Source organism: Sebastes umbrosus, chromosome 17, assembly GCF_015220745.1.
Source record: "Sebastes umbrosus isolate fSebUmb1 chromosome 17, fSebUmb1.pri, whole genome shotgun sequence".
Classification (NCBI taxonomy): Eukaryota; Metazoa; Chordata; class Actinopteri; order Perciformes; family Sebastidae; genus Sebastes; species Sebastes umbrosus.
This window is the reverse complement of record NC_051285.1, coordinates 1362782-1376637: the sequence shown is the minus strand read 5'-3', so window position 1 is coordinate 1376637 and position 13856 is coordinate 1362782. Positions and strand designations below refer to the sequence as shown.

At 37.7% G+C, this 13856-nt stretch overlaps 1 protein-coding gene across 1 annotated transcript; it reads right to left on the bottom strand.

Annotated features, from left to right (window-relative positions):
* Positions 1-1427: 1427 nt before the first annotated feature.
* Positions 1428-13456, bottom strand: kctd7 (potassium channel tetramerization domain containing 7). The gene is made up of 4 exons (XM_037747848.1): positions 12898-13456; positions 9306-9475; positions 4810-4988; positions 1428-4164 (listed from the first exon to the last, which is right to left on the bottom strand). Exons 1-4 carry the CDS (start codon positions 13279-13281, stop codon positions 3788-3790), a joined length of 1110 nt encoding a protein of 369 aa, XP_037603776.1. The 5' UTR covers positions 13282-13456; the 3' UTR covers positions 1428-3787.
* Between the last annotated feature and the right edge of the window lie 400 nt (positions 13457-13856).

Sequence of the window (13856 nt, the reverse complement as noted above, 5' to 3'; positions counted from 1 at the left end):
AATAACACTGCTGCTGTTAAGCAGGTTTCATGTTAACCATGTTCACCATCTTAGCTTAGCATGCTAGCATGTTTTCTTTTTCCTCTTTTTTTATTGGTGCAAAAACAAAACAATTTAGGCTTTATTTATATATATCTATAAATATAAATATATATATACATTTATATATATATATATATATATATAAATATATAATATGTAATCAGGAAAATGTTCTTCAAGTATTTAGAAAAGCATTCAATGCAGAAAAAAAAGATTAAAAATAAATTAAAAGCAGCAAATTCTCACGTTAAAGATTTCCAATTTTGCACAAAAAATTACTTAAAAATAGTTATTGTATAATTAAAATACACACATATTTATACACATACATACATTGCAGAAAGAGGGAGGAAAGAGCATAACAAAAAAAGGATGAAATAATAAATGAGTGTAATTACTATAGTGTTTAAGGGGAGGTGAATAGGGTAACAATATCAACTAATAGATATCACCAAGAAATGTCCCCAGTTGAGTAATTACATTAAGACAATTATTCTTCTGAAATGTTATGTTTAAATATGCAAATTAGACATTATTCAAATATGTGATCATTTCATACATAAATCTGAACATTGGATTAAGTCGGGTTAGAAATTCTTGTTTCATTTTGTTGTCATGTTAGAGTCAAAGGTTTTTACAGAGGGGATTCTGGATCTATTTTCTCCATGTTTCTAGGAATAAACAGTTATAAAATATATAAATATTAATAAAATATAAATCAGGCTATGAGTGACGTATGAACAAACCCCTCTGTAGGATCCTTCAGAATATAGAGAGGAGTGAAACTGGAAGGTTTGGTGGATGTAAGAGCTGCTGAGGCAGAGATATCTGGCTCAGACTCTGAGAAAAAAAACTTATTTAGAGAAAACATCCTTTAAAGATATGGATTGTAAAATTTCATACATTTTGAAGACACTAAAGGTGAATAGGATAAAAAAATGTTAATTAATAGATATCACCATGAAACTCCCCCAGTTGATTACTTACATTAAGACAATTACTTTTTGTATTACAAGTTTCCAATTTAGGAGAAATCTACAAATGCAAATAGTACAATAAAACCTAAATGTGTATTTTGGATGTTTTCTTCCCACTAGTCTGAAGGAAGACGTGTTATGGAAGCATGTGGTACATGTGTGTTTATGTGTATGATTGTGAGTGTAACAGATGAGTAAAGATCTGAGTACTTCTTCTTCCTCCGCTGCTTCTTTCCAACTTCATCTTCAAGCTTGTTGTCTTCAGCGCCGGCCGGCTGACGTTTTGAGGCAATCTATCGTTTGATTTCACTCAGCTGCTCCCTCTCATTATTTCACAGTAAAACCTGTCAAAAAAAGTCAAAAAAAGTTCCAGAGGATTTTATAAATAAAAGAAAAGACACGTTGTGAAAGCATTTAACAGTTTTTACTTACCATAAATAATAAAAAATGACATTTCTTTTTCACTGCAAACAAATAATACTGTAGAACTACAGCTTCCTAGAAGCTAACAGAAATAGATAAATAACAATATTGCAAACATAAACATAGTGTAAACAAAGATTAGCATTGTTGCATGTCTCCTGCATTTATCTGTTAAAAGTACAACAACAAAACAAGTGTTATAAATGAACGGTTGCTTTCTATCCTTCACTTGAGGTAAAATAAAATGATATATTGGTAACAATCACAAAGTGCTTCAACTTCTTTATCAAGTACAGTAGGAAAAATAACATTTAACTTAGCTCTGACTCGGTGAATTTCATAATGTTGGAAAACGTGGAATGGAAGATGACATTAAATAATAATTCTCTCTGTGAAAGTGACTATAATAAATATACATTTTCTAACTAAGAAACAATGGATGAATGTGTAAACTGTTTCATCTGCTCATTCTGCATTAGTGTGCAACAACTTCAGCTATCTTCGAGTAAAATGTGAAGAACCGACAAAACGGAAACCACCCGGACCTTTCTCACATCTTTAAAAACACGCTCCTCAGGAGGTTGCATAATTAAAATAGACTCTGTTTTATCCAAAAAAAGGAACAGGCTCACAGTTCATCTGCATCCTGAAACAAAACTTAGTCCTAAAAAATACAGATCTGACTTCAGACTTTACCTACTTTACAATATTTCAATATTTACTACAAGGGCATTTCTTTGTTCTGGAAATGTGGCGAGACGGTTCTGGACCCACAATCACATACTGTACCAACCCAGGTTAGGGGCAAAGCTAGGAAAACGTTAATGGGGGAAATTATAAATATAATAAATTAATTGACTTTTAAATGATACAGTCATGAAACCCACTTCTGATGCAACAATCATCTCAGACTTTCGATTTTTTGCACATTTTTGCAGCTTCAGTCCTTCGTCAGCCACAGAACTCCAACTAACAGTCTCTGTAGTTTCACACATGCAAGTTAGAAATAGAACATTTTGATTTGAAGCCTAAAAAAGACACTTTTTAGGGTCGAGGTTACGCACCTTAAAGCAAGACTATGTAGCATTTGAAAGAAGAAATGTCACGTCCTTTCTCTTAGAAATTAAAAGTTGTGTGCGTAACCTAAATATGCACTAATTACTAAGTCAATTTACTAACTTCATAACTTGTTATACTACATTTAAGCATTTACAATTATCCCTTTTTTTGTCATTTATGGCCACAGTGGCTGCTGTTCGGCGAAAATATTTATTAAAATTGAAACTTGCATGTAACTACAGTGACTGTGCTGGACTCTGAGCGCGACCACAACCCGTCTGAAACTCACCCTAAAATATCATAATTTAAGGATAGACCTTTAAATAGTAACTTAAAGGGATAGTTCACCCCCAAACAGCATACATTGTATACAGTACTTACCTCCGTCGGCTCTATTTGGTCCCCCAGAAAAAGTTGTATATATCGAATGGCGTTAAGGAAATTCGTTGCGTTTGGATTTCCATGAGCCCTCGAATGGATACAAGACACTTGGATAATGCTGCACAGGAATTTTCAGAACGTTTTTCAGACGTATTATAACATTTTTCGCCGTCTTTCATTCGGTCTCCTTAACGCCATTCGATAGAAAACTATTTCTGGGACCACAGAGAGCCTCGAGAGGTGAGTACTATATACAATTTATATTGTTTTTAGGTGAACTATTCCTTTAAGAATAGACCTTTAAATAGTAACTGAACTCTCTGGTTGAAAGTTTGAAACCTGTTTCACCTCTTTTTCATAACTGTTGGTTGTTTTTGATGCACTTGTAACCACAACCGACAGTGATGTCACGAGGTCCTGGAGTACACCTGTATATCACTGCTTCAAGGTGAGACGTTAAACCACTGGAGGTGAGCAAAAACTGGGTTTTCAAGGGGTTACTCTTTAAAGTAGTAGTAGTACTTTGGTATTCACACTCGGTTTATCAGTTAGATAAAACTAGTGCAGTCTAATACAAAGAAATCCTGCAATAAATCCTCCTTCAATTTTAGATTTATTGCAGGATTTTTGTATTAAACAGTGTTAGTTTTAGCCAGGTGTACCTAATAAACTGGAAACTAAATGTAATTTGTAATTTTTCAGTTTGAAAAGAAAGAAGATAAAAATATTTAGGGGTAACAGAATATGTTGAAGCATGATTTAAAGGGTCACATTTTAAGACATCAGCCCAAAATATTGGCGACTTCAATATAAAAACCAATATCGGCCGAGTTGTAGTAAAAAGGGAACATCCATCCTTTTGCTTTTTGGTCCCATCAGCCCCGACTCCCCGTCTCCCTCCAGCTTCACCACCACGTGATCTTGAACTCGTAGATGGGCCTCTTGCAGTAGTAGTGGTTGATAAGGTGCTTGTCGCAGACGCCGATGCACTGCTGCTCGGCGGTGATGCCGCGCTCGGCCAGGTCGCTGACGATGCAGTGCAGCAGGTCGTAAACGTCCGCCACCGCCTCCCAGGGTCCGAAGGAAACGTCCACCTCGCAGTGGTGCTCGAAGAGCTTGGACTCGCTGTCCGAACGCTCGAAACGCAGAGAGTTAAAAAGGGGACGCTCGTACGGCGTGATCGGCATCTCCTCCTTGTAGACGCAGATCTTCAACTTGGCGAACCGCGCCTTCTTCTGCATGGCTCTCAGTTTGGCGATCTCCACAATACGCTCCAGATTGTCTGAAATGAAAACAGTAAAATAAATAAAATATTATATATTCATGTTTTTATACTGTATGTGTTTGCTTGTTCGTAAATCAAACCTGGCCCTAACTAAATCAGGATATTTAGATATATTTAGATATCTATTTTTCTGACTTTAAAAGGATAGTTCGGGTGTTTTTAAATGGGGTTGTATGAGATACATATCCATAGCAGGTGTATTACTTACAGTCGATGGCGGTTTCGGTTCCCCCCTCAGTTAAACACTGTTATCTCTGTCAGCAGTTGCACCATTGTTTGCACTGTTAGCACAATAACGCCGCTGGCTCGTCGTCCGCCATGTTGAGAGGCAATAGAAATGCTCCCTATCTCATACTGAGCTCCTTTAATAGTCCATGTTTTATAATATAATATAACTTACAATATAATTTAGTGATAGTTGTCTGTACATCCATGGGTACACTGCAAACAGGAGCTGCTAATAGATAATACAGCATACTTTTAATGGTGCTAAATTTACCAAAATGTAAACAAATATAGGCTGAAGAAATGGGGCTCAAGCTAACTCACAGACTCCACGGTGTTTTAAATTAATAGTTTCCACCGTTAACATTAACACCCATGCTCATTCTTCAGCATGTGAGGGAGTCAGGCTCCAGGTACCTCTGTAGTAGGGCATCAGATCGAGGAAAGCTTGCCGAACTTTCTCCCCGGTGAGCGGCTGAGTGTCCTCCAGGCTGTCCAGCAGCGGGCCGAGGGCGTAGTACTGAGCCTCTCTGTGCACCGCTCGCACCCGGTCCCTGTGAGGGAGCTCTCCTTCTCGCAGGAAGTTCAGGATGTCCCTTTAAATAGAAACAAGTATCGTCTAGAACACATCCAGTTAAAACTGTATTCCTACCTCATGAATCCTAACTGATGTCAGAGGGCTATTATTTTGTTTTGGGCATGGAGAACAAAACGCTGTACGATGGTTCAACCCGACTGACAATTTAAAGGGCAGAAACAGACAAATGCCTTATTTGTCCTGCATGGTTTGGCTCGACTCAACTCATTATTTGGTACCAGGTGCTTTTCTCTTTTTCGTTTTCCACTGCAGAGAGTACCCTTTCAGTGTAGGGGGGGATTCTTAGCTGAAGGGCCAAGAATCCCTGAAGGGTCACTGACGATTTTCTGGACTGGAAAAACAAACTGTATTCTCCCCTGTCATGCTCAACACTGTGGGGACATGTCGACTAAATGGAAGTTTGAATCATTTAATTCTTCTTTTTTTGGAGCCAAACCTATTTAAAATGTAAACAACACATTAGATGTCTGGATTATACTGTTTTTTATCTCTGCTAATGTATCAACATACTTGGCCAGTAAAGTAGATTTTGTGCTTCTCTGCAGCAGAACCTGGAGGGCTCGTGAACATAGAGGATAAAATTAATGCAGAAAAATACTCCTGGAGGAAGAAAAACAAAAGCTGCTGCAGTGTCCAACACAACAGCATCTTGGAAGAAGATTTATTTCTCAGCAAAGACAATAGCCTGAAAAACCACGGGGTTGGCTAAAAGCACCGGTGTTAATGTCCCAAATGAAAAGGCTCCTTCTGAGTGTCTGGGTTTTTATTACTTTATAAAGTTGCATATCTTCCCCTGTCTCTTTCTGCTTGCTCCTTGTTTTTAAATCTTTAATCCCCACCCCCTCACACAGACACGTTCATACACAACTGACCTAACCCCAACACAACTCTTACATAACTCAGACATCTTGACTCAGCTTAGAGTCACATTCATATTTAAAGCTATTTGCTTTTGCTTTTTAGCAACGCTAGCAGCCAACTCTGGTCCAGACTTACAGTAAATATCTAATGAACTTCTGCACAGACGTTCATGTTCCCCAGACGATGACGCCTACCGACTGTGGTGATCCTCTGGCTTTTCCTCGAGCGCCACCACGAGGTTGACGTTCGTGGGTTTTAGTGAAATGTCTCAACAACTATTGCATGGATTGCCATGAAATTTGGTCCAGTTGTAATTTCAATTTTACAACCAAATATCTGCTAAATGAATGACATTCCCATCAGCCTCAGCTGTACTTAGTGTTCTTTGTTTTGTCTGTTTGTGCTGCCTCCTCTTAGTGTCCTCCTCTAATGTAATATTATACATTATAGTCTGTTTATCACTGCACTTCATATTAATTGTTTTGTGTTGCAGGCTTTATGTTTAAGATAAGAGTGACTTTATTGTCACCTATCTGTATACTAGGGCTGGGATGATTCACCTATCTCCCGATTCCATACTATCACGATACTTGGGTGCCGATTTGGTATGTATTGCAATTTTGAAGTATTCAATATTAAAATTTATTGCGATTTTGATAACTTTTTTTAACAATAGACCATGATGGGAAAAAGTTGAATCACACACTTCTAGGGACTTTTACTTTGGAAATCTCTAAATGAATCCAGTAAAAATGTTTGATTTTCAGCATGTATGTAGTCAGAGATGTCCTGAAGTCAAATATATCAGGATCATTGTCAGGAATTATTTATTATCCAGCAACCTAAAAATCAAAGAATAAGGACATTTCCCTCACAGATTAGTGGGATTTTCTTTTTAATTTATAAGGGACATGTAATGTTTTATACTTCTGGTGAATATAATCAAATCAATCTTATTTCCATAGATGTACCTACACCTTATTTTGAAAAGCAGACATAGTCCCACGTGTCTACTTCCTCTAACTTCTCCAAGGTGGTCTCTAGCTCTCCAGTCAGCTCTGTTCTCTTTATCCATCCATGGTCAGCTCCATCGGGGCCGTTTCAACGCAGAGAACATAGATGTCAGTATCTGGGTGCTCTACAGTTGTAGCGTCGGCCCATTTGACCACAGAGACGAGAGCGACGGACAGCTTGATCGCCACATTACCGCGATCGATAACGTTTCCTGTCCGTGACAGAGTTAGCATGCAGCCTTAGCCATGATGTCTAGCTCTGCTTTTCCTGTCAATGTGTGAAACCCAAAGTGTTTCCATCCTTTACTGGATGTGAAATGTTCACCACTTTGGATTTAACATGTGAGGGTGCAGGTCGTATCCACGCTGACCCTCCAACGTTTTCAGCCTTGTCGTTTCGACCGGCTGTGGTTTGTTTTGGTTGACGGATACGGAACGGATATGACGTCACATTATTCAGACTACAACAATAAAAACGGTAACTTCCTTCTACCTCCACATAGACTCAGATAAAGCAAATATATAAATTCTGGCGTTAAAAAATCTATTTTAAAAATGTTCCCACCCTACTGTATAGAGTGCAGTACATAGAGGAACACATTAGTGTTTCTCCTGGTCCAAACAAATAGAATGAATGATGCTAAATTCTTATTGTCTTCTTCTCCTAAATTTCTATCGGTACAGGGCAGGCATATATGTCAGCAAACAAGCACAGAAATAGATATGTAAATCAGTTTACAGCAATAACAGAAGCCAGAGAGACTCATGGATGCCTGTCAGAATATAATGAGCTGCCATCAGCGGCTTAAAAACCACTTTCAGAGTGCAGAGTGTGAACTTTCTTATCCTCCGCTATCTCTCGGTTGCCATTTAAAAACCACACAATCTCTCAAGTGTTTCTCTGCCATTCTCATGAGGATAATACTGCAACCGTATTAAATCAGCCGGATAATAATAATGTTGTCTTCTTTTGTACAAAACAGCTTGGAATCAGCTGATGTTTTTCTTCTTTCCTTCAATAATAACAGATAAAAAGTTGTATAATTCAGACACCAAATGTTTTCATTTAAAATAGTTTTAGCCCCAAAAGAAGAAGAATTAAATGATTCAAACGTCCAGTTAGTTGATGTCCACACAGTGTTGCATGATGGGAGAATACTGCTGAACTTGGATGTTGAATTTGTTTTAAAACACTGCAGACCGCCGATTGGTCAGAGAGGATCGTCACTACCGCGCCACGGGACATCCTGCAGAAACCTGCTGTTTTTAAATAGCCAAGCTAACGTCAATAGCGACCAAATGTCAGCCCGCAAAACTACGGTGTACACTAGGGCTGTCCTGAATACCATCTTCTGGGCTTCGAAGCATCGGTGAGAAATATCTAAAGTATTCGAAGCTTGGCGGTGTGGAGCGGCATATCAGGCTTACATGTTCTTCTGTCTGTCTGTCTCCATCTCCCTCGTTTCCGTGCCCGGGACAGCGCCAAACAGTGATATCCATCTGAGAATAACTAATAATAATTCATTTTGAATATGGATCATGAATAATGTTGTGGGATTATGCCTTATTTCACGGGCTATTTTGAGATTTATACTAAATTATTACATACTTATATGTAAAAACAAATTTAAAACAATTACAAAACAAAGCACTCAAATAGTGATTTGGAGGTCAAATACCACGGCAACGGTCGAAGCATTTGGATCAGCCCTAGTATACACTATGTCATACAATTGACAAAGTGCAGGAGGATTCAGTGAGTTTGGCGTTGATGATGTCACGACAGTTTCACGTGGCGGCGCTATGACGATCAGCTTAAGAATCCTGCCAACACTTAGGGGGTACTATCTGCAGTAGAAAATGAAATAAAGAAAATAGGGATGCACCGATACCACTTTTATTCAGACCGAGTACAAGTGCTTACATTTGGGTACTCGCCGATACCGAGTACCGATACGAGTACTACACTGTGCCAAAAGACCCTCGTTAACAGCCAGCTGCGAGGGAACCTGAAAGATGGTGACGAGAGGTTAACGTCACGCTGCCGTAAAGTGGTATCGGTGCCGTTGTATCGGAGCCGTTTTTCGAGTACGAGTAAATGAGCACAGTATCGGACCCGATACCCCATACTGGTATCCTTAAAAGAAACGCACCTGCTACCAAAAGTGAGTTGAGTGGAGCCGAACCATGCAGTGGAAATGAGGCATTTGTCTCTTTCTGCTCCTTCTGTTGTCAGTCTGGTTGAGCCTACAGCGTTTTATTCTCCATGTACAAAACAAACCCTTCATACAAAATAACATCTATTAGTAAAGAGGACTTCCTACGACCTAAAAGCATGAAAGACCATTCAGAAATGTAGAGTAGTCCTCTCAGACATCTGACCGTACACTAATATATGTCCCTGGTCTAAAAACAGCTCACACACACGCAGTGCAACTCACCCAAAATGTGTTCCATCCCGATCGATGAAGTAGCGTCCCTCCGCATCACGTGGGATGTAGTGACGCCCGCTGAACATGGCGGCCAGCATGGTGTCCTCGTATCGCCGCAGTGTGGACAGGCGGGTGGTGAAGTACGTGCCCCCAACGTTCAGAGAGATGACCTCTGGAAACTAGGAAGATATGGAAATAAAAAGTGAAACTGCAATGTTTGTTACATACCGTAGAAACAAAGTGTTGAATGGATGAAATATGAAGAGATATTCCAGCCATAACACAATATGAATTTCACCAAGAATTTACAGCTGTTATTTACACCAATTTCTAATTAATATTACTTATTTTGATAATCAAGAGAAGTGAAAAAGGGACTATTTTACGACAAACAAATACCCGTTATGTGTTCTTAACTACTGAATATGTTGAATATATATAATATAATATATAACTCAGAGATGTTCTCCCTGTGAGGACGGAGATTCTTGTGCAAAGATGTATTTAACAAAGCATTGTTTCATTAATGTAATTAAAAAGTTAAAAGGTGTGTTGTCCAAGCACAGATTTGTTTTTTTATTTATTATTTGTTTATTTTAGGATAGGAACACTTTAATTTTGACTATAAATTAGATTGGTTTAATGCATGTTAAAGACATAAATGAGTCTTTTTATATATGCAGAACTGTGGTGGTTAAATTGATTAATTATGAGCCATTATATCCATACCAGCAACTGAAAGATAAATGTCTGATGTATGAAAATAAATGTAAATATAATGATTTGCTTCACATACTGTTTTGAAGGTAATATCTGCCTGTTTTACAATTTTAAACCCATACAAATAAGTCACTTTTGTTCATAAACTTATCAAATCCTCCTCCACAGTTTTGTTTTTTTAATTATTTGTTTGTTAATTTTTTTCTTTTAGGTTATTTAGACTTTAATTTTGCCTTTAAAGTAGACTGGTTTATGTTTATTAGACTTTAAAGACTTGAAGTGAGACAGAACTGTAGTGGTTAAATTTATTAATTATGAGCCATTATATACTGTACATCCATGAAAATAAAAGTGAAGTGTAGATAAAAAGAAAATATTAATATTATTATTCTATTCTATTATTCTATTTTTTTATATTTATTATTCTAGTATTATTTTATTATTTAATAATTTATAATAATTATATATTATTATTATTAGCTTCACAAACTGTTTTTGAGGTAATATCTGCCTGTTTCAGTTTTTCAACCCATAAAAATAAGTAACTTTTGTTCATAATCTTATCAAATTCTCCTACTTTTTGATTTGATTAGAACATATTTTGGAAATATTCTGTTGTATATTTGTTTCCTCCTTGTATATGAACTTGTTCTATTGAATAGTATGTACCCACCTACAGTAGTTTATCTTCTAACCTTGTTTGTTTACAAGTGGAAGACTTAATTGACCTTAATTTGAGTGGAAGTCAGGGAGGTGCTGCTGCAGGCAAACCTCTAATTAGAGACTATATTTATATCTTATGTATATTTATATGGTACTTGTATATTTAAATTTTATGAATATTTATATGGTACTGGTGATATTTGTTTCTATTAATTTTACCTGACAATGATCTGATGACTGAAATGTCGTAATTAAAGTAAGTACAAGTGGTTGACACTGAAATTATATGATTTGACGGGTGATTTACTATGTAATCACTACTACTACTACTACTACTACTACTACTACTACTACTACTACTACTACTACTACTACTATTACTACTACTACTACTACTACTGGTACTGCATTACAATATAGGAGTTAAATGAGACACCTCCTGTACATGCACACACACAGAATATGGCACACTAGGTTAAAAGTAGAATGCTGATTGTTATTGTTGTTTTATGGACTACATCCAGTAGATCACCAGACCAAACTTAATTTAAAAAACTACTAATTTAACACGTCTCTGGATTACTCAACGAGCTGTGAACAGCCCGTCTTTGACTTCACTGCCAGACCACAGAAATAAGAGGATTATTCTCATTAACTCAAGTCATGTGACGCACTTGACAGCCAATCATGACGGGGCTCAGACAGCTTAATGACCTCTGACCCCTGTATAAATAGCCACATACAGCGTGTAATCATTTAGTAGTATTGATATTATGTTGGTAGAAATTAAAAATGATTATTCTTATTTTATTCTAACGTTTTTATCTATTCTTTTGTTATTATACTGTTTGACTTGCACCAACAAAACCAAAGCTAATTCCTATTGTAGACCTCTTACGCCTGGAAATAAACACCATTCTGATTCTCATTCTGATCATAATTATTATAATTATTATAATTATATGGACACTTAAACAGTGTGTATTTGTACTTTCTCTATTTTTAATAGTTTAAATAGTTTATTTACTAATAAATATGTTAAGTAGCTAACACTGTAGTACTTCTACCCTGTAGTATTTCTACACTGTAGTACTTCTACCCTCTAGTATTTCTACTTCTACTGTAGTATTTCTACACTTTAGTACTTCTACTTTTACTTAAGTAGCTAACACTGTAGTATTTCTACTTCTACTGTAGTATTTCTACTTTTACTTAAGTAGCTAACACTGTAGTATTTATACACTGTAGTACTTCTACTTTTACTTAAGTAGCTAACACTGTAGTATTTCTACACTGTAGTACTTCTACACTCTAGTAGTAGTATTACTTCTACACTGTAGTACTTCTACACTGTAGTAGTAGTAGTAGTAGTAGTACTTCTACACTGTAGTAGTAGTACTTCTACACTGTAGTAGTAGTAGTAGTAGTAGTAGTACTTCTACACTGTAGTAGTATTACTTCTACACTGTAGTACTTCTACACTGTAGTACTTCTACACTGTAGTAGTAGTAGTAGTACTTCTACACTGTAGTACTTCTACACTGTAGTAGTAGTACTTCTACACTGTAGTATTTCTACACTGTAGTACTTCTACACTGTAGTACTTCTACACTGTAGTAGTAGTAGTAGTACTTCTACACTGTAGTACTTCTACACTGTAGTAGTAGTAGTAGTAGTAGTAGTACTTCTACACTGTAGTACTTCTACACTGTAGTAGTAGTAGTAGTAGTAGTACTTCTACACTGTAGTAGTAGTAGTACTTCTACACTGTAGTACTTCTACACTGTAGTAGTATTACTTCTACACTGTAGTACTTCTACACTGTAGTAGTAGTAGTAGTACTTCTACACTGTAGTACTTCTACACTGTAGTAGTAGTACTTCTACACTGTAGTATTTCTACACTGTAGTATTTCTACTTTTACTCAATGCAGGACTAGTAATAGAGTATTTCTACTTTTACTTGAGTAGCTAACAGGACTAGTAATAGAGTACTTCTACACAGTAGTACTTCTACACTGTAGTACTTCTACAGAATAGTACTTCTACACAGTAGTACTTCTACGCTGTAGTACTTCTACAGAGTAATGTCTGTGTGAAGCTAGATGTGATGACCGTCTAGTTAGCTTGTTCGTGTGCCGGTTTAACGGGATTTCCCCCCGGTAACCTGCCGGTAAACCCTCCCGGTACTCCCCCCGGTATAACGGCCTTCAGCCTACCTCCTGCTCCTGGGTGTTGATGGAGGAGCGGAGCGGCTTGGTGAGGGTGTAGCTGGGTGTAGTGGAGGCCGGTTTCCTGAAGTCCTCCGCGGCCGCGCAGTCCGAGCCGGAGCCGGAGCCGGAGCCGCAGCCGGGCACGGACAACATGGCATCGCCCGGTTTGTCTGGTTCTCCCGCGGCCGAGAACACCACCATCACTCTGGGCAGCGGCAGCGGCAGCGTCCTCCGCTCCTGGATGAACCGGCGGACCCGCGTCGAGGCGCCGCCGCCGCCGGACAGCAGCGGGCTGAAGGACCGAGCCGCCTGGTGCTGCTGCTGCCGGTCGGAACCAGAGCCGTTAGAACCGTTAGAACCGTTAGGACCGCTCGAGCCATTCTGCTGCATGCGCGCGGAGAGCGAGCCAGCTCCCGGGCGGCGGCTCCGTTAATGAGAGCAGGTTAACGGCCGCAGCACGAGCCACAGCACGCGACAGTTCAGTTATAATGACAACAACAACAGAGGGTGGGGCGCGAGCTGCTACAGGCAACACACCCCCGCCTTCACACCGGAAGTAGGGAGATTCCGCCTTCAATAATTAAAACATTAAAAACTACAAGGTCCAGCTCGGCCACGTACCAGTCTCCTCACTTATACGTGCTGTGACGTCATCACGTTATTTACTTCGAGGGGATAAAAAATCCGCTATGAGATGAAAATTAAAATATTAATAATACATCATATAAATACTCGGCAATATGATAATAACAAATAAGAACAACATTTTTTCTTTAAATTTAATAATCGATTTATTTATATATGTATAATATATTTAATATACATATATATATTATATATATATATATATATGTATATTTAATATATATACATATATATTTAATATATATATATATTTATATTTAATATATATATAATATATATACAGATATATATATATATTATATTATATATATATATTATAT

Coding starts and splice junctions, on each gene's coding strand:
- kctd7 (XM_037747848.1), bottom strand. CDS start 13,281: ATGCAGCAGAATGGCTCGAGCGGTCCTAACGGTTCTAACGGTTCTAAC. Junction 9,476..12,897: donor TCAACACCCAGGAGCAGGAG/GTAGGCTGAAGG, acceptor ATATCTTCCTAG/TTTCCAGAGGTCATCTCTCT. Junction 4,165..4,809: donor TCTGATGCCCTACTACAGAG/GTACCTGGAGCC, acceptor TTTTCATTTCAG/ACAATCTGGAGCGTATTGTG.